The 24,004-nt window shown below is 48.4% G+C and overlaps 1 protein-coding gene across 1 annotated transcript in view; it reads left to right on the forward strand.

Moving 5' to 3' along the window:
* The window catches only part of PDE6D (phosphodiesterase 6D), a 135,140-nt gene that overhangs the window by 78,818 nt on the left and 32,318 nt on the right, over nucleotides 1-24,004 (forward strand). Inside the window, exon 2 of the mRNA XM_085635700.1 lies at nucleotides 7,987-8,075. Coding sequence (XP_085491826.1) covers nucleotides 7,987-8,075 — 89 coding nt within the window. The remainder of the gene's footprint in view (nucleotides 1-7,986; nucleotides 8,076-24,004) is intronic.

A 24,004-nucleotide genomic window follows, 5' to 3' on the forward strand; every position in this document is an offset into this window, starting at 1 on the left:
TACTCGTTGAATATAAATTAGTTTTTGCTGTGAACAGCCGCACTTTACATACATTTAGACAGTTTTTTTTCAGAAATGAACAAGGCAGTTTTTAATCTTTTTTTAGGTCTCGCCTACGCAGCGCGCATGCTCTGCATAGGAGTGAGACCTTTAGCCATCGGCACAGCTTTGGGGTCAAAAACGTGCACGCGTTGCATTGCTTCCAATGGCAACGCGTGCACGTCTGGTGATTCACTTTGCGGGAGCGCGCGGTGCCATATGGTGGCGCCATATGGTCGCAATCATCGTGCCTTGCTGCACGCTCCCGCAAGCCCCCCCTTCTCCCCCCCACCTCCCTTCTCTCCCTCCCCTCGTGCTGGTTTCCATTTCCATGGCAAGGTTAACCTACCATTTTAAAAAAAAAATCATTATTTAGAACAACTACATGAACAGTTCCTGGACCCAGGGCCATAGGTGAGCTGCCCCGAGAGGGCTACCTAAAGAAGGGGTCGATTGATGAACCCTGTTTATTCCTACGATCTGTACAATAATATGATCCGCCGGTTCGTTTGTGGCGAAAGACAAGGAACTGAAATAGACGAAGCAGTGAAGTGCAATTGTCAACTTTGTTTACGCCGTTGTCCCACTCTCAAAAACGTTTTCCGTTACTGGTTTAAAATGTTCTTTAAAAAAACCATATGCAATGTTACGATTGAAGCAGCTGGTACCGGCAGATATTTTGTCTGGAATCGTGGCGCGCTCTATATCTGCAGTCCAGCTGCATTTGCCTCTTTCGTGTTTCACATTAAACTAAGTAAGGTGTTTATTTTGCCCTTTCCTGCAACAGAAACCATCATATATTGTAAGGATAGTCGCCAGGTTCACATTGACGGTGACTGGTAGTTTGATCCGTCCTTCAGATTCCTGTAAAGGGCATGTTCTTAAACACAGACTGGTATCTGTTTCGTTTTCACATAACCTAATGTGTATTTGTAAAGTGCACGTTTCACCCAAGGGCGGGGATCTTCGAACTGAGGGCAGGCCTCCCTAGGAGCACCTCAGGGTCCCGAGTAAATCGACCTCCTGAGGTAGCCTTACTAACTCTGCCCATCATGTCATTTTAAATGCTGTTTTTACCGTAGACTCTCACTCAGCAAGTCCTCTGAAGATGGTCTGTGTGGGTGTTTTGTGGGGTGCGGGTTTCCCTTCTCAACTTCCAAAATCGTCAAGCAGCGATTAGTGAGGTGAGAATGGTGGGATTGTCTTCTGCTTTTCCCGTGTCTAGCTCGTGGGTGAGTTCGGCAGAGCTGTTGTCTTCACTGCTCACTTCGTACCCTGCCTCTTTCCATGTGGCTCTTTAAACTTTCTATGGCTGCGTCTGATTTTATTTTTGATTTGTTTTTTTTACAGTCCAGGCTGGGGTGTGAGCCGGTCAGTGTGGATGAGGCTGGAGACCTGCTCTCTCTCCCCTGTGATCGCCTGAAGGTGTACAGTAGAGCCCCCCCTGGGTCTATTGAGGCTTTGATGGGCTAAATGAAACGACCCACTGTGGTTTTGAGGGTACCAAACCTCAATTCCAGGTTATTGCTTTTTGGTAGTTTTAGTCTCCGTGCAGGTGTAATGCGGGAGGACTTGTGTTTTTTTTGTATACTTGCATAATTCCGTTCGAAAGTTAGATCCTCAATGCTTCAGGCTTTAAAATATATTGATTTCAAACATCTCCTATGTTAGATGAAAAATACTTATAAGGTCCCAAAGGCGAGACCTTTTGGCTATGCCAATGCTTGTTTAAGATGCCAGGGTCCAATACCTTTTATGTGCGTGTCAAAGTTTGTGAAATTTCATAGAAACCGGTTTAAGTAATGCGTGCTTTAAGGTGATCTATGAGTTAATTTTATTTAAATTTAAATGAGTATACCAAGTGTGTTGGGGCACAGGGACTCCCTATCTAACATTGAAGCATTTAAATTCTGAACAAATGGATTAGAAGTTCCCTGTTAAATGAGGACAGCTCTTGATTTGAGAACTGAGAAGGGTGACGCGATTTCCACAATGGCACCACTTTGTAACAGAAGAAGTGCCACATCAGAGGCATCTCAAATGCAGAACAACATTCTTCTGAAGTTACTATGGGCTAGTCTTGTTAAGCAGTCAAGAGTGTAAACTAAATTTACCTTGCTACTAGGAGCCAGTGCATCTTTGTAAGATGGGACTATATCAATTTGTTTATTCTCAGGCCCAGTAAGTCAAGTAACCATGCTTGGACTAGCTATGGTGTCTTGAACAAAAATGTGGACAAGCGCAGTTAAAATGCAATTTCCGTAAACTAACCTAGCTGAGGAAGTCACTTTAATAACAAAGCTTTTGCTATAAATATGAAGAAAAGGAAGACATTTATTCAACATTCCTATTATGAGGAAACCGGTTTAAGCCAGCTTGCTAATGTGTGGAGCAAAAGTTCAACCTGAATCAAACGTAATGCCTACTTTTCTAACTTCACTAGTGTGGGTACCAGCCAGAGGTTGGAGGCCATCAACAAGTGGTCCAGATAAAGGGGGCGGGAGAGTTTTCTCCATGAGAAGCGACTTTGTTGCCTCAATTACATTTTCATGTGTTAGCTGACATCTTGTCTGCTACTGCTGTTAGACATGCTTAGAAGCAACTGGAGGCATTGACCAAAAGAGTCATCCAGAAGCAATAACGTGTGTGCTGTAAACATATGCATAGAAGATTGGACCAAACTACCTGAGGGTCTCAAGTGGACCGATGGATGTACTTAATAAAATGGTGCCCAATGCAGCCTCTTGGGACACCGCTTCTGGGAAGTAAAATCGGACTGGTATGTTATCTATGAAAAAACCCATGTTGGAATAGTGTTAAAAAATGGCTGTCATAAAAATCAACTTTCAAACTATGAAACCCTTGCTCTGTGTTCATGAAAAGTGGTATGCATTGCTACTTGTGTGCCCAAGAAGACTACTCCGCATTTTGTGATCTTTAGTCTAAGATTAGCAAATAATGGATTTTGTATTCTTCTTGAAAAGGGTACTTTAATATGAGCTATAGTAGTGGCACTAGTGCACTATTGTTCCACTGTAATATCTACATTTTTGTATATAGACGGTATTATTCATGGGCAACTGTGTATGTAACGCGTGTGTTTCTATGTAGTGGTTTCTGTGACGTTGTGAAGTTAGCACTTTGCATATTTTTATCTTCTTTCTTCTTCAGGTTGCAAATGTTAAAAAAAAAAAAAAGAAAAGAAAAATAGGAGCAAAGAAGGGGTCCTGTACAGCAGCAGAAACATTTCTGCCTTTGTGCAGGGTCCGAAACCTGCTGTGTGCTTGCCGTTTCTAACAAGTTTCGACAACCAGTGTACCCCCACACCCTGTCACATGCTGGCAGTCACAGGCAGGTCTATTGACAGGATCCTGATGGGCGGTGGCTCCTGAGTCTCGCTGCTGTCACCCAGCCCTGAGAGCAGAGTTTACAGTTTCCCACTGTTACACAGGGTGTTACACAAGCAAAGTTTATCATTTGCACAGCTCTAGTTTAATAATTCCAATGTACGGTTTCTATCAGATGTTAATCATCCATGAGGCAGAGTGGTTTGTAAATGTCATCAGAACTCTGACATGCTATCTGGTGTGTATTTGTCATATTATATTTTTAAAATGGAAAATGTTCATTTAAAACACTACAACACCCTCCTGTTGTATGCTCTGGTATACTATGATACCTTCCAACCTCATTAATTGAAATCTGTAATTCACAGGGCCAGTGTAGTTTCCACTAATGAAAAATAAATAGCCCACAAGCTTGGCAACATTCCTGTGAAATGTGTGTTTCGAAATCCTTGCCGGAAGGAGATTACAATTTTTATTAAAAACTTGATCAACATAGAGTTGGTCTTCGGCAGTTAATCCTTTAAAGGCAGCCACTGATCCTGTTCCACCTCTGGCACCAGGCCGGGCTTCGACTCCCAGTAACGCTTAGTTCTGTACCAGTAACGGTTGTAGATCCCATCCCAACTCCATAGGATCAAATGATTCCTCCTATGAAAGATGACAATAAGGAGACAGTTAATTATCTTCCCTCTCATTACACTAATAGGGACCAACTCCTTGACCTACAAAATGCCAGTAGCATTAAATTAAATGTAAACTCTCCCTTAGAGCCCCAAGTGAGGAAAGTACCTCTTTTGCAGTGGTGGTGCTTGGAGCCGTAGAGGTGTTGAGTCTGCAGTTGACCATTGTAGAGACTAAACCAATCTTGACAGAGGCTTTGAAGCCTGGGCTTTCAAATTCAAAACCTTGCTTCCATTCAGCGATGCCCTGGCTGAGTTCCCCACGTTGGCCTGATCCACATTTTTTTCAGCATCACCTTTGTGGCCTGTTTGCTCATTCACTTAGGCCTGCACTTGATGATGTGACCTTTTTGATGGAGCATCCAACTCCCAGGAGTTTTATTGTTCAATCTCTACTAGTAATGTAAATCAGAATGAACTACCAACTGCACCGCCGGACAGGCAATCCTAAGAAATATGACATGGGCAAGAAGGTTTTCTCTTAGACTTCTCCTGGCACTCTAGTCCTTAAACGTTGTGGGCCTTCTTGGTCGCATTGCCCATCACCTCTGGAATATGAGATTTTGCCCACGCCACAGAAGGTCTTCTGGAACCTCTACTCTTTTGCCAAGGCTGTTTAAGGTGGCCAGGATGTGGCAAGACCAACAGTTGTTCCAGTCCTAGTCTTTCTTCTGTTGAACTGCCACCATTGCCAAGCCACTTTAGTTTTTCCTCTCACTACCATCCAAGACTTCTAGGAGGCAGAATTCAAAATTGCCTCATGACTGGCATGCAAATTCTTTGGGCCAGTGGGTCTTTCAAATTGTTCAGTTCAGATATGTCTTCTATGTCTTAACTGCCCCTCCTCCCCCACTTCTCCCCCCAATGTTTACTCGCATGTTGGTGCATCTTGCCAATGTCCTCTTCAGTGATAGTCAAACGTTGCTTGCCAAGGGTAGGAGCAATGTGGTAATTGAGGATATGTGGTGTTATTCCTGATGCTTCTGGTCACCAAAAAGTACAGGAGACTGAGACCGATCTTGGATCTCAGAATGTTGAATGCATTCCTCGGGTTCAAAATATTGACACTTGCTCAGGTCCTGTTAGTTTTGTACCCTGAGGATTGGATGGTGTCCTTGGACTTGCAGGACATGTACATCCACGTGCCCTTCCTGCAGTGTCACAGGCAGTTACTCCATTTTGTGGGGAGTTCAGAACATTTTCAGTTCACTGTTGTTCCCTTCAGTCTTACCTTGTTCCCTTGAATGTTCACAAAGATCATGGCAATGGTTGCAGCCCATCTGTGCAGCTTAGGGATACTCATTATCCCAGATCATGATTACTGGTTCCAGAAGGCGCGGTTACCTCAGCTAGTTTCAGACCACCTGCAGGTGATGGTTTTGTTAGTCACCCTGGGGTTCTCAATCAGTGAATTGAAATCACACCTTTGGTCTGTGCAAAGTATTCCTTTTATGGGGGCTATCCTAGACAGGTGGTATCACGGCCTTCCCACCCTCACAAGTCTGGTACATTAAGGCTCAACACAGTGTTTATGAGCAAGCATTTGTTCTGACCTTCCTAGTTCTGAGGCTGCTTCGGTTCTTGGTCTTGTGCATTCTGGTGTTCTCACTTTAATTGACACATGTTGGCCCTTAGCTGACCCTTCAGTGAGCCCAACTCTGGGGGTGCCTCTCTGACAACATCTGCATTTCGAATTTGGTGTCTTGAAATCTGAGGTGGTGTATGGTGTATGCCCGTCTCATTCTCAGCAGATCCTTCTCCTTTATCCAGACCAAGTATACGGTGGTGCCTGACATGTTCTGTTTGTGCTTGGGTTCCACCTGGATGATGTGGAGATCATGGGCCTCTGGTATCCAGTGAAAAAGTGCCATCACATCAACTTTTCGGAGTTGCATGCCATCCAGCTGGCCCTTAAGTCTTTTTTTCTTTTCACTATGGACAAGTCCGTTTTGATCCTTCCGGTCTGCATTACCGCCATGTGGTGCTGCAATAAGTAGGGAGGAGTGAAGTTTTGAGCCTTGTGTCTGAAGGCCCTGAGGCTGAGAAGTGGGCAGGAACCTTGTGAGCTCCTGAATGGTCAGTCGCATTGCTGGTTCTTTCAAAATTGGGGTGGACAAACTCTGCGGGGTCTGGGCGATCTTGAGTGGCATTGCATCTACAGGTGGCAAAGGGCACTTTTGTCCAGTGGAACATTGCTGTGATAGATATGTTTACTATCGCCACGAACGTTCAATGCTCAACCTTTTGCACCTTGGAGTTTCCTATTTGATTATCCCTGGGAGATGCAACAGTGGGGCTCAGGCCTTCTTTACGTGTTTCCCACTCTGCTGCTGATTCGATGGGTCCTGAAGAGGGTCAGGCGTGAAAAGGTTCAGCTCATTTGGATGGCTCCAAACTGGGCTCTGATGGTCTGGTATTCGGAGCTCCTGAATTTCAGCATTTACCTTCTGCTTTGACTGCCTCTTCCGGCGGGCCTGCTGTCTCAGCAGCCTGGCAGAGTCCTGAACAAACAAAGTCTAGGGATTGAGCGTTGCCAACTGAGTGATTTTGATTTGCCATCAGCAGTAGTGTGTGTCAGGCTGCTCGATGCCCATTCGCAAAATCTCTTTTTTCTGGCCTTTGGTCTAAATTTGTAAACTGGTGTGAGGAAAAGCAGGTTGACCCTTTACAGGCTAAGTAACTAATGTCCAGTTTGTTCTTTTGTTGGCCCAACAAGGTTTTGCTGTGGGCAATCTTAAATGCTACTTATCGGTTCTTTTCACCTTTCTTTGTTTTGGCTGTTCAGCTCTCGTCGTTCAAGTCATCCATGTGATGCATGTGTTTTTTGAAGGGCCTTTTACTCGTTTCCCCCTGCCCACGCTTCATATGCCGCATTAAGAATTGAATTTTTGACTTTTCTGATGCGTGCTTCCTTTCGAGACTTCACACATTTGTACCCTGATGGTCTTGACTGACAATAAGAAACATGGTCTTTAGTGTTGTACCTGTGAGTTGCATAAACTATCAGTCGTGTCACCTTTTTTTTCCTGACAAATTTATGCCTTGGTTGCGTTCTTCAGAAAATTATTTTGCCTTCTGGCATGGAACAGTCCAGTCCATCACACTGCCTATATTATTCTCTCCTCTGCATCCCTCTAGGAGAAGGTACCGGTAGTATCCTAGGTGGGCATGTCGTTTTTACATTGATCGGACTAAGGAGTACCTAGTGAACTAGATGATCCGCTTTTTGTTGGATTTGCTGGTGCGAAGAAAGTAAAAGCAGGCCAGAGGTGTACTTTATGATAGATTATCCTTCGCATAAATTTGCATTGTCTTGGCCCAAAGAGATCCTTCTGAGGGGGATGAGATCTATCAGAAGAACAATTTATTTACCGTGGGTAACTTTCTTTCTAGTGGATACCGTATGTAAGAGCAGAATCCTCATTGCCCACCCTTCCTCCTGTTCTGTGGAGTGGACTTTTCAGAGGGAATCTGGGTCCAATTTAGATGATGCATGCTTTTGAGCGCCTCATCTTGTCAGTGATGCTCCCCGTCTTGTGGCCCAGATTACGTTATGGTGTAAGCAGACTTCTGCACACTGGCTTGGAGCTTATATGTGGTTTTGTTTCTTCATGTCGAAAGGCTTGATGGAGTCGTGACTGAAACCAATGTGCCACTTGCCGGCTTGCAAGATGGATTGCGAAAGGTTTTCTGAATCCAGTCTAGCTCCTGAGGAGATTCTCAAGGTGATGATTCTGCAGTTAGAATATCCACCACATCGAGTGTTACCGAAGGTGAGTAACGTGTTCATGTGCACTTACTGCTGCCTCATTAACTTCTCTACATTCCTTCAAAAAATGATAAATGTTTTGGAATATTTAACTTGTCAGCAATAAGGGATCCAAGCATTAGATTGTGAATCCTTAACCACTTCCAACCAGAAACTGGATGAACCTTCGGGATGCTGAGACGGGGAAGATACTCTGGCAAGGAACAGAAGACCTCTCTGTCCCGGGAGTCGAGCACGAAGGTAGGTTTAGAATGTTGTAATCTTAATAAATGTGAGTTTCATTATGCATGCTGTGAAATGTTGTTTTTGTGTCTAAATTAATAGTCTGTTCTCCCAGTCTGTCCATAATATTTAACTGCACCTCTCGAATCCCTTCAACCATGTCTTGGGTAGAATTAAAGGCGCACAATCTTGGCTGGAGATCATCCCGGATTCCACCTGATATGCTGCTCCCAACATTAACTACACAGAGTGTCTGTATGATATCACTGAGTGCTTGCAGTAGCTGTCTGCTTTGGGGTGTTGGAGCCACGTGGCAGAACCAGACCGAAGCGACAACATTGGCAAAGTACAGCACTAGTAGTCATTCTCAAGACCTGCTGTAGGCTTAATTAGGACTTTTGTTTGCTATTAATAAACCTGAGCGTCTTTATAGTAACGACTTGAATTATTTAAAGGAGCAAAGGTGTTCTGGAGTAGACAAATAAGCCATCCACCACAATTCGCCTTTCACACCCTGATTTATAGCCACAGTGCACTTATGCATTCACTCTACACACTCCGCTGTCCTCTACATACCCTGACCACATACCGTGCTCATCCCAATCCGCACCCTGCTCTACAGCTGTGGTGCACACTTTACCAGTCATTGTGCTTGCACGAATTAGGGTCCCACATACAATTAAGTGATCCCTCTCTTCAGATGCTAAGCCTTCTCTGCCCACCCTTCCTCAAGCTCTGCACAACTGCACCCCAAGCTTTCTCGACAATCTTTCTATATACATGCTTCACGCACAAGCTACTCAATCGCAGCTCCTAAACTGTGCTCTCTCCACACCCTCACACCACTGACACTCACTACACATACTATACACTGCATCGTTCCACATACCATCCACGGCATGTAAAAAACAGCCAGTGGTGTGCAGAGAGGCAAAGGATTGGATGAGCATGTGTTCTGAACACCTTTATGGCCCATTGACAGACTCTGTGAGAAACTTGCTCTGCTTCCAGCCTCCTCTCCAGAGCGCTCCATCATGGCACCCAGAGGCGATCTGGTTCACAGTATGCACTGTTCAAGAGCAGGGCCATCCTTGGCTTGGAGAGCACCCTGGGCGATACCAAATCTGGCACCCTCGCTGCTGATTGTGGGGAAAATAAGGCAACAGTAGGTATCAGTGTTAACAAGCTAGTTATTGGCTGGTTACATCAGAGCAGTGAGTATGCTCAACACAAGAAGCATCTCTTCCCCCACCCCAACTCTGCTGAATCACACACAGCTCAGCAGCTTCATGCTGGTGCCAAGCTGTTGATTCGGGGGTGGGGGGGGGGTTAGCATGGGGTGCAAGGTAGATTGAAAGGGCTGGGCAAGGAATGAGGTTAGGCGAGGGTTAAACTCGGTTGTCTATGAAACGTAAAAGAAAAACTGATTAAAATAACATTTAAATTGAATCCTTGGAGCCAGATCAAGACTGCTGAATACATGCCCCCAATAGAGGCAGATGGTTCCCCCTCTGAAAGCTGGCGCCCCGGGCATGGGTCCAGCTTTCTCATTTAAAAGGACGGCCCTGTTGAGTGATATTCTGCATGAAAAAAAATTATAGAAACGCAACATGCTGGAAAAAGCAACACTCTTAAGGAAGGCAAGGCTAAGCAAAAGAGGTGAAATGCAAAGCTGAACAGCATCCTTGACCTATATCACCATGACTGGTTTTACAGTCGTTGTTCAGAAATCTATCAGTGCATTTTCCTGTAAAGAGAGAGGCATGAACATAGAGCCCAATGAGGGCCGTTTGTAGGCCTGTTTTTATTTATTGCTGGGTCCTTGATCCGAAGTGCCCCACCCTCACTTAAAGCCCTTCGTATTATTAAATATTTTTATAGATCTCATTGCCTGAGGCAGGATACTGAATTTCCTGCCTGCATTGGTAGCATCTTACACCATGCAGGGTTTATAGTTTGAAGATTGTTTTTTTGATCCTATGTGGGAAGTGTTCCATGTCGAGTCATAGCCACCGAGGTGCGGTTATTGTCTTATGGGACACATCATTTAGTTTTGTAATGGATGAATGTGAGAGATGTGGGCAGTTGATGGTTTTTAGGTACCTGCCAGCTTTGAACAGCTATGCAGGTTTGTTTATTCCAAATCTTCAATTTGTGGGGCTGGCACCGCTTTGGGGGTGCAGAGGGATGTCAAAGCAGGGTACAAGACTCTGGCAAAGAGGAACACCTGATCTGTACCATGAGAAGGCAGCCAAATCTCAGCTTCAAACAGTGCTGTGATTTTACTGAAAGAAAACGGAAAGGCCAAGAGCCAATCTGTAATGAGACTGCATAATGTATGTTGTGTCCTGCCCTAGGAGAGGCTAAATACTGCTCGGCCCCTCTCCACCATTATTCTGAAAAACCCTCACGCTGCATACATTTTTGGGGTGACGGGTCTGCCAATTACATGTTGGCCATCATGTAGGAGTGTGCTTTTAAAAAGGATACGTTGATGGTTGAAATTGTTAAAGAGCAGCCAAGTCGCCTCATTACTTGTGCAACACCATCAGCCAATCAGGGCATTTTAGCCAACCGTATGCTGCATTTTGAGACTTGTAGTTTCACTTTAAACTTTGTAAGAATGAATTCAAAAAGCTCAGCATGCTAAGCTAAGAGTTTATGGCTTGAAAAAGCCAGGAGTAGCTGAAGGTGTCTCGCTAGACATGGAGCGCGGGTGAGAAGGGGGAGTTAGGGGTAGTCAGTTGTCGGCTAGCTATCATAAAGTGAAAAAATATAATGTGAGGGTGAACACCAAGTTTTGCCATTTAAAGGCCCCCACACATTTAGGCTCCTTGTTCTTACGTTAGATTTGGAATGTTACTTCTGGGATTTATTGGAAGGCTATTCTTCTAAAAATCTCTACTTCGCCATTTTACGCAGTGTTCAGTATTTTACTCTTTTACTCTACCGGTATTTATAGTGGTGTCGTGAAAAGCACTTTTGAATATCCTTCTTGCCCGTGTTATACGTGGTGGAGGATACACCCTATGCTTCAGTAAAATTGTTTAACTTGCTTGCAGTATTTAGCACATAGAGTAAGTGAGTTATATTGTCTGTCTGGTTTTTGTCTCTTTCTGGGCATATGGGGCAAATATGCTGAGGGGGGCTCAACAGCATGAAAAGGTTTGAAGACCATTGTTTTATAGTATCTCTTATAATCCTAGTCTGTTTAGTTTATTACTGCATTGTGATGCCCATTCTGAGATTTTTAGGGTAAAGTTTGCTCTGAACAGGCATAGGTCAGAAGGTGAGATGGTTGGGGAGATCTCCTGGGATGTATTTCACTACGCTCATGCCATATATCATTGTTATTGGGAGATGTCAAGAAATGCTTCTAGTCCAAAGCTAGTTGGGACCTGCATTTGTAGAATAAACTAGAGCCCTACGTTGGCCATCGATTTTATATGGCAGATCTCCTCATTTAGTCCATGTCCGTTCAGTTGGTGACGATTGAGTTCTTGTTGTTTACTGGTAGAGTACTGGGTGATGGACATGATCCATAAGTTTTCTGCCTTACGTGAGCGTCAGTCAAGTTGTAAAAGGGAATTATTATGCTGCCTATTGGAACTACAGTCTGTTCCTGACCTTTGTGTGTTATGGTATTAGAGAGGATGAGGAGTGTAAAAGACGAATTGACATAACTATATAATCCCAAAGCAAAACTTAAATCAGTCCTTCATAGCATACCTGAATGTAAAGGTTAAGTGCTGGTTGGACTGTTTCCCATCTGTGAACTATAGTTTGTACTTGAAGGAGCAATTACTATTCCAGGTTCTACCCCCACAATTGTGGGATGATAAAGTTATCTTGTAAATAGCCATGTTTTCACCTCTTTTGAAGTTTAAATGTTCCTGAATGCTTCGAATCTTGGTTGTTAGTGAGTTCGAGTTTGGTGGCTTGTACCAAGAAAGCAGTGCCTCCTGTGGGTTTCTTATAGTAACCTGTATGATGATCAGAGGTGTGTGTCTGGAGCACATTGTCCTTTTTAGTTTGTATTGTATTGCTTGAATTTGAATAGTCTGTTTAGTGGTCCTTTTCCTTAGGAGGCTCTGTGTACGATACTGGGTGCCTTGAACATGGCTCTTCTAGCTACAGGGAGTCAGTGGAGTGATTTCAGGACTGGAGTCATGTGTCTTCTTGGTTGTAGTCTGCAGCTTTTTATATTAGTTGTATTTTGCATACAATGAAACTGCAGATGCCAAATTATAGTCTGTTAGCCTAGTCAAGCATGGTGATTACGGGCCTGGAGATAGCTTGCAGCTTTTGTTGGTCTCCATACTATGGAACGATGTGTCTAAATGTTTTCATTGTGTAGATGGTGCTGTATATTAATGTGTTGCCATGTGGTATCAAAGATATTTCTGGATCCTAGATTACAACTAGGTTTTTTTACTTCGTGTGATATCACTGGAGCGCCCTAGAGTTCCTTGAGTTTTTAGTCAATGGACTGGTATTTTTGCTATTGTTCACAGGTCATGATCTCTGTTTATAAGGTGGTGATCTTCAAGTGGTTAGTCATCATCCATGCATTTATTGGGTGAAGACATCTGTCAAGTTTTTAATTATAGAGCCCTTCCAAGCTATCTGTTTTTAGAATGATTTGGAAATCATGTGCTTAACTGTACAGGGTGAGGTAGAATGATCACCCGGCTTAGGGTGTTGGGTGGAAGTTGAAAATTAGAGGAGATTCCTCAGTGTTGGATGTGTGGAGTTGAGGTATGCATACTACACTTTGCCACTGAGGTAAGAGCCAATCCATTTTCGATTTTTTTTCCAAGTATTCCAAGATGACTGATGTCTTTGTAGTAGGTGTGCAGTGGTGAACTGTGTCAAACGGTGCTGATAGGTCCAGAAGCAATAGCGCAACCACTTAGTTCTTGTCTACTGTAAATTTGAGGTCGGTCTAATTGGATATAATGGTCTGAATCAGAGTTGTGCGTTTAACACAGCCATTTTCCTCCGTAAACTTGGGAAGTTTAGTAAAACCTGCTATTTCACATATTGAGTAGCGCAAGTATGGCATCCTGAGTAGGTCCAGTAGAGTTAGTAGGGTCAGAAATAGGTTGAATACCTCCAGGTTGATTGTGATTACTGTAGTTCAATGTTTCTTGTCAGACCATATGTTGGTGTGTTCTACCTTCTAGGAGACCTCCAGCTGTGCTCTGTACACAGTTGGGCATCGGGTATGCACATCCTCTGCTGCCTCTTTATGCACCTGAGGTCTCCATAGCCTTGCTACGTATACAGTTGCCAAGCTCTACCCACCGAAAGCAGTGCTCATCTGTGCAAAGGATGTCCGCATTTAGGTTGGGAGAGAGGCGTCTAGGCCTACTGTCGATACTTGATACTCAACAGTTTTGTAGGGAGCTTGGGTGCCCTCAGAGTAAATACCAGATGTTTAAGAACTGTTGTACTGAAATGTCTCCGGAAATGATGATGCTTTAGACCAGTGTCTGGAGCTGTTGTGGCTCGCATTCTGTTTGACACTAAGTGAGTGAAGACACTCCAGTTGTACCAGAGTTGGAGGAAAATCGAAACGTTTCCACTTGATTTTTGTTTAATGATAGCTGAACAGTAAGCAGAGGTAGGATCTATTAACCACACACAGGGGAAACGCCAGATCCAAACAAGGATTGGAGAGGTAGATAGGAGCAACTTTAAGACCACACAGTTAATTTGAAAGGATTATAAATGAATTATTCGTCATCCTCAAAGTGTTCGAGTCCAATCGGTGTACCAAGACTTACAATTTATACAGCTAATTTGGAATGTTGTCTTTGGGTGACCATTGAAGAGGCACTGCAAGAATAGCTGAAGGACTAGCAGACTGAGGACACAGATGGCATTCAGATCAGTATCTGCTGTTGGAAAGATGTCCGGCATTCTCTAAAATTGCCCACCTCGCATCTATCTTCCATCCCAGAATGGCAACGCCCCCCCCCCCCCCACCTTCAAACTGCTAAAAGATACCCCAGTTATTATGTACAAAGAGCCAGGAAACAGTTTCGCAATAACACTGTTTAACACACAAAAAACTATTGCATTACGGAACTATTGATGTTTCGATGATTTCTATAGAGTAGTGCCAAAATTCACCATCCTTTGTCACCCACGATGGTTGGATTCATCCTGCAGAGAATAACTCCCTTAATATTTCAACGCATTCTACGGAGGACACATGCTTATTTTTCCAACAAAGATTAATTGCTTATCAAGGCTGATGTTGAATATCAACAAAGCGAAAATAACCCAAAGGCCTTAAAGTTCATCTTCATCCTCAGGTGCCCACCCAGTACTTGCCACTTCCCTTGGACGCAGTTAACTTCCTGATGTTGGTGTCTGGAAACTTGAGAGGTCTTTGACTCAAACAATGCTTGTCTGTGTAAAGTTTTTCCACTTTTAGGATAGCATGCAGGTATCTGGAGGGAACCCCTGGACACGAAGGCACCAACCAAGCCCAGGAGGTCCCTAGTTTGTGGTGTAAGCAACAGTAACACTCCTATCTTTAAAGTGGAAATAACTGGAGCCAAATGTTGCAGAAAATGTTTTAAACCGTCCCTAGTTCAATTTAGGTAGGCCTATATGCTGAAACCCCAGGGGTCTTGGGTGCAAAGGGGGCAACCTAGTGCTTCTTTCAAACTTTGAATTGGCAAATATGGATACTCTAGCAGCTCAAAAAGGGGCTTCCTGTAAAATGAGAGTGCATGGTGCAGTCTTTTGCTCGATCACAAGGGTAATGTGTTCTACCACTTTCTGGTACAACAGCGTACTGAATATCTACATTGTGGAAGACAAAGATGAGTAAACGTGAAAGTCTCTGAGCTGGATTGCCGTGCAGGCCTCATGTTTGCAGAACTTCCTCTTCTCTTGTCATACTCTGCCATAGGGGAGGTAATGCAGCTTGGCATTGGTTTGTGTCCTCCCCTACTAGGCTTCGTTCCAGCCTGTGGATGAGAATCTGCAACAGAGTCCGGATCATGATAAAATATCTCACAACTGCCACCGCATAGCTTCCTTTCAAAGCCCAGACTGGTGCAGAGTACTTGTCCCACAGTGTTAGGGTTTAACTGAAAGTGAGGGCACCAATGGGATGCCTGGGTCCCTGTCTCGAGGTGTGCTACCTCTGCTGACAAATGTATCACGATGTACCTGCTTGATCATTTTGACGTTTGGCAACTGCTCAAGAAGTGGAACAAGTTGTGAAAATATTATAAATTAGAAAAGATCTAATGCTTCTTAATGGCTCTCACCACAAAACCGCATTGCACAAATCAATAGAATAAAACGAGCATTCAAATTCCACTGCTAATCCCAGCTGGGCAAGTGGGCATTTGCCTGGTCCTCTTGAATAAGAGGAGGAAAAGGAGTGAGAAAGCGGATCCGTTTCTGGAGGGGAGCAGTTTCTAGACCGCTCAAAATGCTCTGTCGGTACATGGCACTTGGGGGAGGACTGTTTGCTCAGATGTAGCTACTAGGTAGAGAAGTAGCCTGACTAGATGAGGAGGCTTCGTCGTATCCCTGATAGCTCTAAGATCTCTTAAGTTACAAACTCAAAGGCTGCTCTGTGACTGAAGGAAGTCTGTAGGATTTCACCCTCAGTAGGGAAACTACACTTACTATGCCATGAAGGTTAACACAGACCCGCCCGCATTCACATTACCAGCAACAGGCAGATGCAGGATATGCAGGATCCTGGGTAATGAGGGCCTGGATACATGTTTGCTAGACCTATCTAATGCTTCATTCTCTCTCTCACCATCTACCACTCATTCGGTGTCACCCATTCTGTTGCTTGATGGGGCCATTGTTGTCCACACTCAGTAGATTTCCATTGGACAGCGCGTGCACCAGCTTAACATTCAGAACTGGGGGAAGGAGCCATGCTGTGTCTCATGATTCTTCAGTGAATTTACAAGAGTATGAAGGAGAGCCTGCATTAGGAATATATTTAGCTGTCAGAGATACAGGTACGGAAGTGGACCTCCCATCATCCTCACTCCCAGGAGAGCCCATGCCCGAAATCTGCATTGGTATTTTATGAGCCTTTATTTGAAGCAGAGCCTAGTGCACAAATATATGGAAACATATTAAAGCAGATACCAAATATACACGTGTCCATTATGAATCAACAAGTAAATATTTTAAAGACAGACAATTTAGTGGATTATAAGAATTACTTTCTTAAATCCTTGCTGATAATCCGCATGGTAAGGTCTGCAATTACGAGGGTTGCAGTTAATATGCTACATACCTTAATACCAAAGACAGCCAGCCTGGAGCTCGCACGGTCAGGCTCTGCTTGGGAGAATCCAACTGTGCATTCACTCAGCAACCTCGATGGTGAAACAAGAAGTTAACTAAAGTCAGATGTAAAAAATGCCGCTGTCTCCAAGAGTGCAGAAGGCACCATGATCTATTAGTGTGATTAGTGATGTAGCGTGAGACCAATTCATGAGATTTCTCCTACAACATTACGAATACAATTCAGCTAGTCCTATTATAAAATGCTGGACAACCTAAAAATATATAAACTAAAAGTACACTCTCAGAACTCAGAGTACATACAACACGTTGTCATACGATGACCACCATAAATGCAGAACAGCGTTCAGCAGTTTCGAAGAAAGAAACATGTGTCCTTATGCCCTGGAAGAACAATCAGCAGGTCGTGGGCACCCAATCAAACTTTGTAAGACAAACAACCATTGTCTTTTTTTTGTCTTTCAAATTTGGTGAGGGGGGGCGACTCCTTTATACATATATACACATAGATATATATAAGAAACTAAGCCACACCGAAAACTACCTGATATCTATCGCAAGTAAGGCTTACATTAGGACAGGTTATCAACCCTCTGTAAGCCTTTTTATCTTTTTTTAGCCACTGAGCAGCTGGGGTCAGGAACACCCATTGTTGGAAAACGAGGCAGCATCTGTGAGGCCTACACAAATAACATGACTACATTTGTCCTTCACTGGGAACCAAACACCCAATTGTAGCGCCTGACTCTCAGAGGGTAGCGTTGCAGAGCAGTCTGAGGCTTACTCAAGGGAGGTGGTGTGGGCTAGTATCGCCATTTGCAGGTGCTCAAAAATAACACTCAATAATTGATTGTCTGTACTTTGCTTTATAAAAGTAAGTACATTTTTTTTTTTTTATTGATAAACAAGTTTTTATTGTTTTAAGCGACACAACAGAAAAAACAATGAGCCTGTCGAACCACCGGCTTACAACCACACAGCTCAGGACTACTCCATCTCCCCCCCCCCGCCCCCCCCAAACAGCATGTTCACAATACATTGCCCAGCCATTTCCCCCAGACCCTACGATACTTCTTAAGACAGCCCCTCGCCTGGTAGAGAGCCCGCTCCTGTGCCACGCACCAGTCCACCCCAGCACTCCATTTGGCCAAGCTAGGCGGCTGTGGGTTCTTCCATGCGGCTGCAATGTCTCGCTTCGCCACCATGAGTGCCGTCATAAGAAATAGCTTCTCTACGCGCGTGCCGTCTAGGCCATCTGTGATACCCAGTAGGCTGTGTCGAGGGTTATGTGGCACCGCCCACCCCAAAACATCCGTGAGGTCCGCTTCTATTCCACTCCAATAGCCTCCCAAGTCCGGGCAAGACCACACCATGTGGATAAAGTCCGCCGGGGCAAAGCCGCAACGGGGGCAAGCTGCGTCAACCGAGAGGCCCGCTCGGTGCAGACGAGCCGGTGTAAGATAGGCAGTGTGGAGGTAATACATTTGAATAATCCTCAGTTTAGCAGAGGTCGTCACCAGCCTGTTGGCCATGAGGGCATCTCGCCAGTCGACTTCGTCCAGGGGACCCACCCACTCCTCCCAGGTCTCCCTCAGGCCCTCCCGGGGCGTGGGGGTATTATTGACAAGGGAACAGTGTATCCTGGAGATACCCCCCCCCCCCCCCCCCCCTTCCCAGGTTACCCAACAGGACCTGAGCCTCCGGGGGGCTGTGGTCTGGCAGTCTAATATCTAGTGGGGTGTAGGTGCGTATGGCATGTCGCAGCTGGAGGTATCTGTAAAATTGAGACGAGTGGAGGGAGAAGCGCGCCTGTAATTCCAAGAATGAGCACATGCGACCCCCCCCCCCCCCCCCCCGCCAGACGTCCCCCAGTTGGGAGATGCCGAGTAGATCCCAAGATTTAAAACCCTCCATGTCCGCAACCTCCCGCATCCATGTCCCATGCCAGACGGGGGTGGCGCGGGTCAGCCTCCTGGTCCACCGGGTATGGCGGAGCGCCGCTCTCCAAGCCAGGAAGACCGCCTTGGTGATGTCGGGACAGGAGGTGGGGATGGGGGCCCCATACAGGCGGTCTTGTAGACGGGAGAAACCCAGGGCATCTAACTCCACTCTATAGGCCGGGTCAGACCATCCCCCCCCCCGAACCAATCATGAACGACCAGAAGGCGGGTGGCCAGGTAGTAGAGGTAGAGATTGGTCATGCCTAGCCCTCCATCAAAGGTAGGCAGGCGACAGACCGACAGGGCCAGCTGCGGTCTCCCGCCACCCCAAAGAAATCTGGTCGCCAACCCATCTAGCTCGCGAAACCAAGGCTTCGGGAAGGAAACGGGGACATTCTGCAATACATAAAGGAACCGGGGGAGAATCATCATTTTGTGTAGCGCCACCCGCCCCAGCGGATTGAGCGGGAGCGCTTGCCATCGCGCCAGGTCTATCTTGGCTTTCTTGACCAGGGGGGTCACATTAAGAGCCCAGCTCAATTCCGGGAGAAGAGAAACCCAGATGCCCAGGTACCTGAAAGACAACAGGCGGAGGGGAATAGAGTCCTGCCAATCAAAGCACTCCCGGGAGGGGTGCAGGGGCACAAGGACCGATTTACGCGGGTTTAGGTAGAGGCCAGACGCGCGGCCAAAGCGGCCCAAGATTTGGAGTGCGCGCGGCCCTGAGCGCGCCGGGTCACTAAGGTACAGCAGGACATCGTCCGCGTAGAGGGCTTTTCTGTCCGGCTCGAGACCCGGCCATTCCCAGCCCCGAAGGAGAGGGACCGCTCGGATCAAGGCAACGAGGGGCTCCATTGCAAGTGCAAAACGAGGGGCGAACGCGGACATCCCTGCCGCGTTCCTCGGCCGATCCGAAACGGTCTCGACAGTGCCCCATTGACCAGCACTCTGGCACGGGGGTGCGCGTAAAGGACCCGTACCATTCCAGCAAACTTGGGACCGAAACCCATGTGGGCCAGGACGTCGAACAAGTGGGACCACCCAACCAAATCGAAAGCTTTCTCGAAATCTGCGAGCAGGAGGGAAAGGTAGGGAGATATGCGCTGGCGATGGGCAAGGGCCACGTGAAGGCGACTAAGGCAATGACGAGTGCCCCGGTCCGGCATAAAGCCGCACTGGTCCGGATGCACCAAGGACGACAAGAAGGGCCGGAGCCTCTGGGCCAGGACCGCTGCGTAAAGCTTGATGTCAGTGTTGATAAGAGAGATCAGCCGATAGGCCGACCGATCACAAGGAGGCGGCGTAGACTTAGGCAGGACCACAATCGTGGCTATGTCGGCTTCCGGAGGGAAGGAGCCCCTGGTGACCGCTTCAGCGTAGAGGGCACCCAACCGCGGGACCAGGTGCTCTTTGTAAGCGGCATAAAACTGCTGGGGGAGGCTGTCCGGTCCCGGGGTCTTCCCGGCGGCCGTGCGCCCTATCGTTTCCCCAATCTCCTCGGGAGAAATGGGCACCTCCAGACTCTCCCAGTCGTCCGACCTAAGCTGGGGGAGCCGCAGGTCATGAGTGGCAAGTAAAGAGGCCAGGGAAAGGTCTGACACCCTACCCCGATAAAGCTGCGAGTAATACTGCGTGAAAGCTTCCGCTATTGCCACGGAGGAGGATTGGAGCACTCCGGTCGAGTCGGCCACCGCCGGGATAATGCGCGATGCCCTGGGGTAGGTAGCCAGCCGATGCAGCAACGCCCCATTCTTATCGCCCCATCCGTATACCCTCGCCAGCGAGGATTGCCAGAGGAGTTTAGCCGCATCAAGCGACCGCTGCCGAATCTTTTTTCGCAGAAGTCGCAGTTGCCGGGTCCCAGCCGGGTCACCGGACTCGGAGAGAGAGCGCTCCAGTCGCAGCGCGCGGGCCTCACAGGCGGTGAGGCACTGGAGTTGCTTCTGACGGTGTCTCACCACATGGGCTTTGGCCGCCCCCCTGATGGTGGCTTTACAGGCCTCCCAAAGGGTGCCCGCAGAGGAGACCGAACCATCGTTGTCACTGAAGTAATGCGCCAACGCGGACCCCACCTCCCTGCGGAGCGTCTTGTCCTGGAGGAACCAAGCATTGAGGCGCCACATCTGACGAGCCACACGGGGCGGGGGTCCCAGGCCGAGGAGGACCTGGAGAGTGATCGGATATTCCCCTAGGGAGGATGCGGATGTCCTGAATGCTCACACAATCTGTGGAGGGGACAAAAATCGCATCTATGCGCGCATGGGTGTGGTGGGCGGCCGAGGTATGAGTTTACTGCCGTGTGTGCGGGTGCCAGGCCCGCCAGGCATATAATAAGCCCTGAGCCTCCGCCCAGCCCGCCAGCAGCTTCGCCCGCGTGGCTCGGGGCGCCGAAACCGGGCCTGAGGAGTCGAGTTGTGGGGCCAAGACGGTATTGAAGTCTCCCCCAAGAACGACGGTGCCCGGCGGGAGAGTCGCCAGCAGAGATGAGGCCTGCGATAAAGCCTGAGACAGCCCGGAAGGCGGCGCGTAGAGGGAGATGAGACTGAGCGGCCGACCCTCAATCGTGCCGCAAACGGCAATCCCCCACGCCAAGGGGGTCATGGATCACCCGGGTAAACACAAAAGGGAGGGAGCGGCGCAGCAGGACTGCGACCCCCCCGCGAACCCGGAGTGCCACACCCGATCAAACCCATAGCGCGCCAGAAAGGGGCAATTCTCGCCAAGTTTCCTGAATCAGGAGCACGTCAGCCTCTGTGCGCTGGACATATTTAAGGATGGCGGTGCGCTTGAGCCGGTCCAGTAGGCCATTCACGTTCCAAGACAAGATGCGCATCTGAGCCTTGGGAGCTATGTCATCCATGGTAACGACGGGAGGGGAGCGCTCCTGGAGGGAAGCGGCCATGGGACGTCGTGGTTGCGGCCATCGCTCTAGGGGAAGCCAGCAGACAGCGCGGGGAAGCAAGCGGCGGTGGAGCGCGCATGGGTGGCTGCATGAGGCGGTGCGATATGCGCTGCGCAGTGTTGCCCAAGAGGCGCAGTGCGAGCGGCAGTGGAGCGCGCATGGGGCAGTGTGTTGACATGCGATGCACAGTGTTACCTAAGCGGCTCAGTGGAAAACAGACCCAAACCAAACAAAACAATCCCCCAAGGAGGAACAACCAACAAATACTCAACACCCACCCCCCACCCCACACTTCGAGAACGGAAGCATCTGTCGCCCTAACTAAACCAATAGTCACAGAACCCCAAACGTGGACGCTCGGGTATGAAGAGCGTGGTGGACCCCTCCTGAGGCACGGATTCCAAGGAAGCGTCCTAGGTAATTACGGGAAAACATGAGACTGCTGAGCCCCCCCACCCCCGCCATCGGGCATGGTCGTCGCCTCCCCCGGTAGATACGGGAAACAAATATGAAAGTCATATAGCAGGGCTGCGGGATAGATCCGACAAATCAATCTGCATGTTGCGGAGGGTAAGAGGCTCGCTCGGCCGAGGCGACAGACGGCGCCGGGACCCCCCAGCCGCCGGAGTTGAAGTTCCAGATGAGGCGGAGGAGTCTCTCACTGTCCTGCCAGAGAGGCTCGCAGGCCGGGTCCAAGCCATCGCCGCGCCCCGTCTCTGCCGGGAGTGCGTACGCTTCTTACGCCGCTGTTGTCGGGGCGCAGCTGCGCCCTGGGCCCGGGGCACATTAGTGGGCGATACCCCTCTGGGCTGACGCAGAGGTCTCTCCTCGGTGAGCCAAGTCCAAGCCGCTCTGGGAGTGTCGAAGAACAGAGTCTTGCCCTGGAAAACCACGCGCAGGCTGGCAGGGAATTGAAGCTGGTATTGGAGGCCCAGGGAGCGCAGTTTCTGCTTCACCTCCGTGTAGGAGCGGCGTTGCTCCTGGACCTCCCGGGTGTAGTCCGGGAAGATCATGATGGTGTGGTTGTTGAAAGCCAAAGGGCCGCTCACCCGCGCCTCCCGCAGGATAGCGTCTCTGTCCCTGAAATTGAGGATTTTAAGAATAAAGGGGCGCGGGGTGGCTCCCACAGGAGGCTTGGCCGCAAGCGACCAGTGCGCCCTCTCCACCACGAACCAGGTTGACAGATTGGCCGCCGGCATCCACGACCTAAACCAGGTTTCTAGGAAGTCGTCGGCTCGGCCAGACTCGACCCCCTCCGGAAAGCCCACCAGGCGGAGGTTGTTGTGGCGGGCGCGGTTTTCGGCGTCCTCTGCCCGTCGGTGCAGCTCCTTGGAGTGGGTGGTGAGCTCTCTGACCTGGTCCTGCAGCTGGCGAATGTCATCCTCCACCGTGGAGATCCGGGACTCTGTTTCGGTAATGCGGGCCGTGGCGTTGCGGAGGTCTTACCGCAAGAGCGCGACGTCCACCTTCACCTCCCCCAACCATCCCCTCCAAGGATGTGCGAGAGGCGTCAATGGCCTGCAGGATAGTCGCCAAGTCCTTGTTCGGGGCCGGTGCCTCCCCTCCGCCCGCACCCGGTGGTTCCGAGCTCGCAAACTGATCAATCCTCGTCTGGTGGGACGCCGCCGGCGGTCTGGGGCCTCTTTCTTTGCCCATGGTGGGCCCAAGGAGCGTGCGCCAGGCACGATGGCCCCTGCAGCGGACCAGCAGGCTGCTCCCGCCCGCCAAGCGAAACAGTTCCTCAATCCGGGCCAAGAACGGGGATGCAGAGGATAAGGAAGAGGGGGGATGGGGGCCCCCCAGCCCCAGCAAGGGAGCGCCCCAAGTCCGTTCAGCACACACCCCCGCCAGCCAGATCCGGGCCGAGCCGCCCTCCCCGCACCACAGGCCTCACCTCAGTCTTCGCCCGCAAAGGCCGTCCCACAGCGCGCAGCCCACGGGCCTCTGAAGCGCCGTCCCCCGCTCTGGGTCACGAGCACGGCCCACACAGCCAGGATTCTCGCGGCCACCAGTCCAAGCGCGGCACTGAGCAAGGGTGACGAGACGTGATGGGCCTCCCCGCCGACGGCGATGGCGCCCAGGCAGTGGCGCAACTCAGAAGGTCTGGCACAACTGTCCCCCACCCTGGCGCTACAGGCGCCGGGTGAACTCCACAGCGCTGCACGTGGGGACTATGTACACAAAAAACTGTCACAGTGGAAACACATTTAGAAATGTAAAAAAGCCATACATCTGTTAGCAATACAAACAAATTTTACGACAACACCTGTTACTTGCATGTATGCACATTATTTAATGTCTAGTTTCTCAGTCCAACAAAAGGATCAGTAATTCAACACAGCGCCAAAAGCATCACAATATCAACATTTTCAAAAGTATCTTGGTGTAAGGTACGTGATAAGTGCAGGATTTTAGGGATTAGTGCAGGGCGTAGTGAGGGAGGGAGGTTGTGAAAGATTTAGGAACATCCACAATTCAATTGAAGAACCTGACCTGCCAGTTAAATGGCCACAAAACTTAAATTAGATAACACAGACTAAGACAGCAGTTGTACATTCACTGACAATCTCCTGTGTTGATTGAGGAAATGAAAAAGTCGACGTTTCGACCCCTGTTAGAGCCAGCAAATTGGTTTGCTTGGGGTTGGGGTCTTCATCAGGACCGGGGGAAGGGCTTACACCAGCATCAGCAGCAAATGTCACGCTGGAAAAATTGGGAAGGGGCCAGTCAGTGCTCCCAAGGTGTAGTATTCCAATGCTCGAAAAATGAGACAAGGGAAGGCTGAATGTATCAGCATAAAC

Source organism: Triturus cristatus, chromosome 11 (assembly GCF_964204655.1).
Source record: "Triturus cristatus chromosome 11, aTriCri1.1, whole genome shotgun sequence".
NCBI classification, from domain to species: domain Eukaryota; kingdom Metazoa; phylum Chordata; class Amphibia; order Caudata; family Salamandridae; genus Triturus; species Triturus cristatus.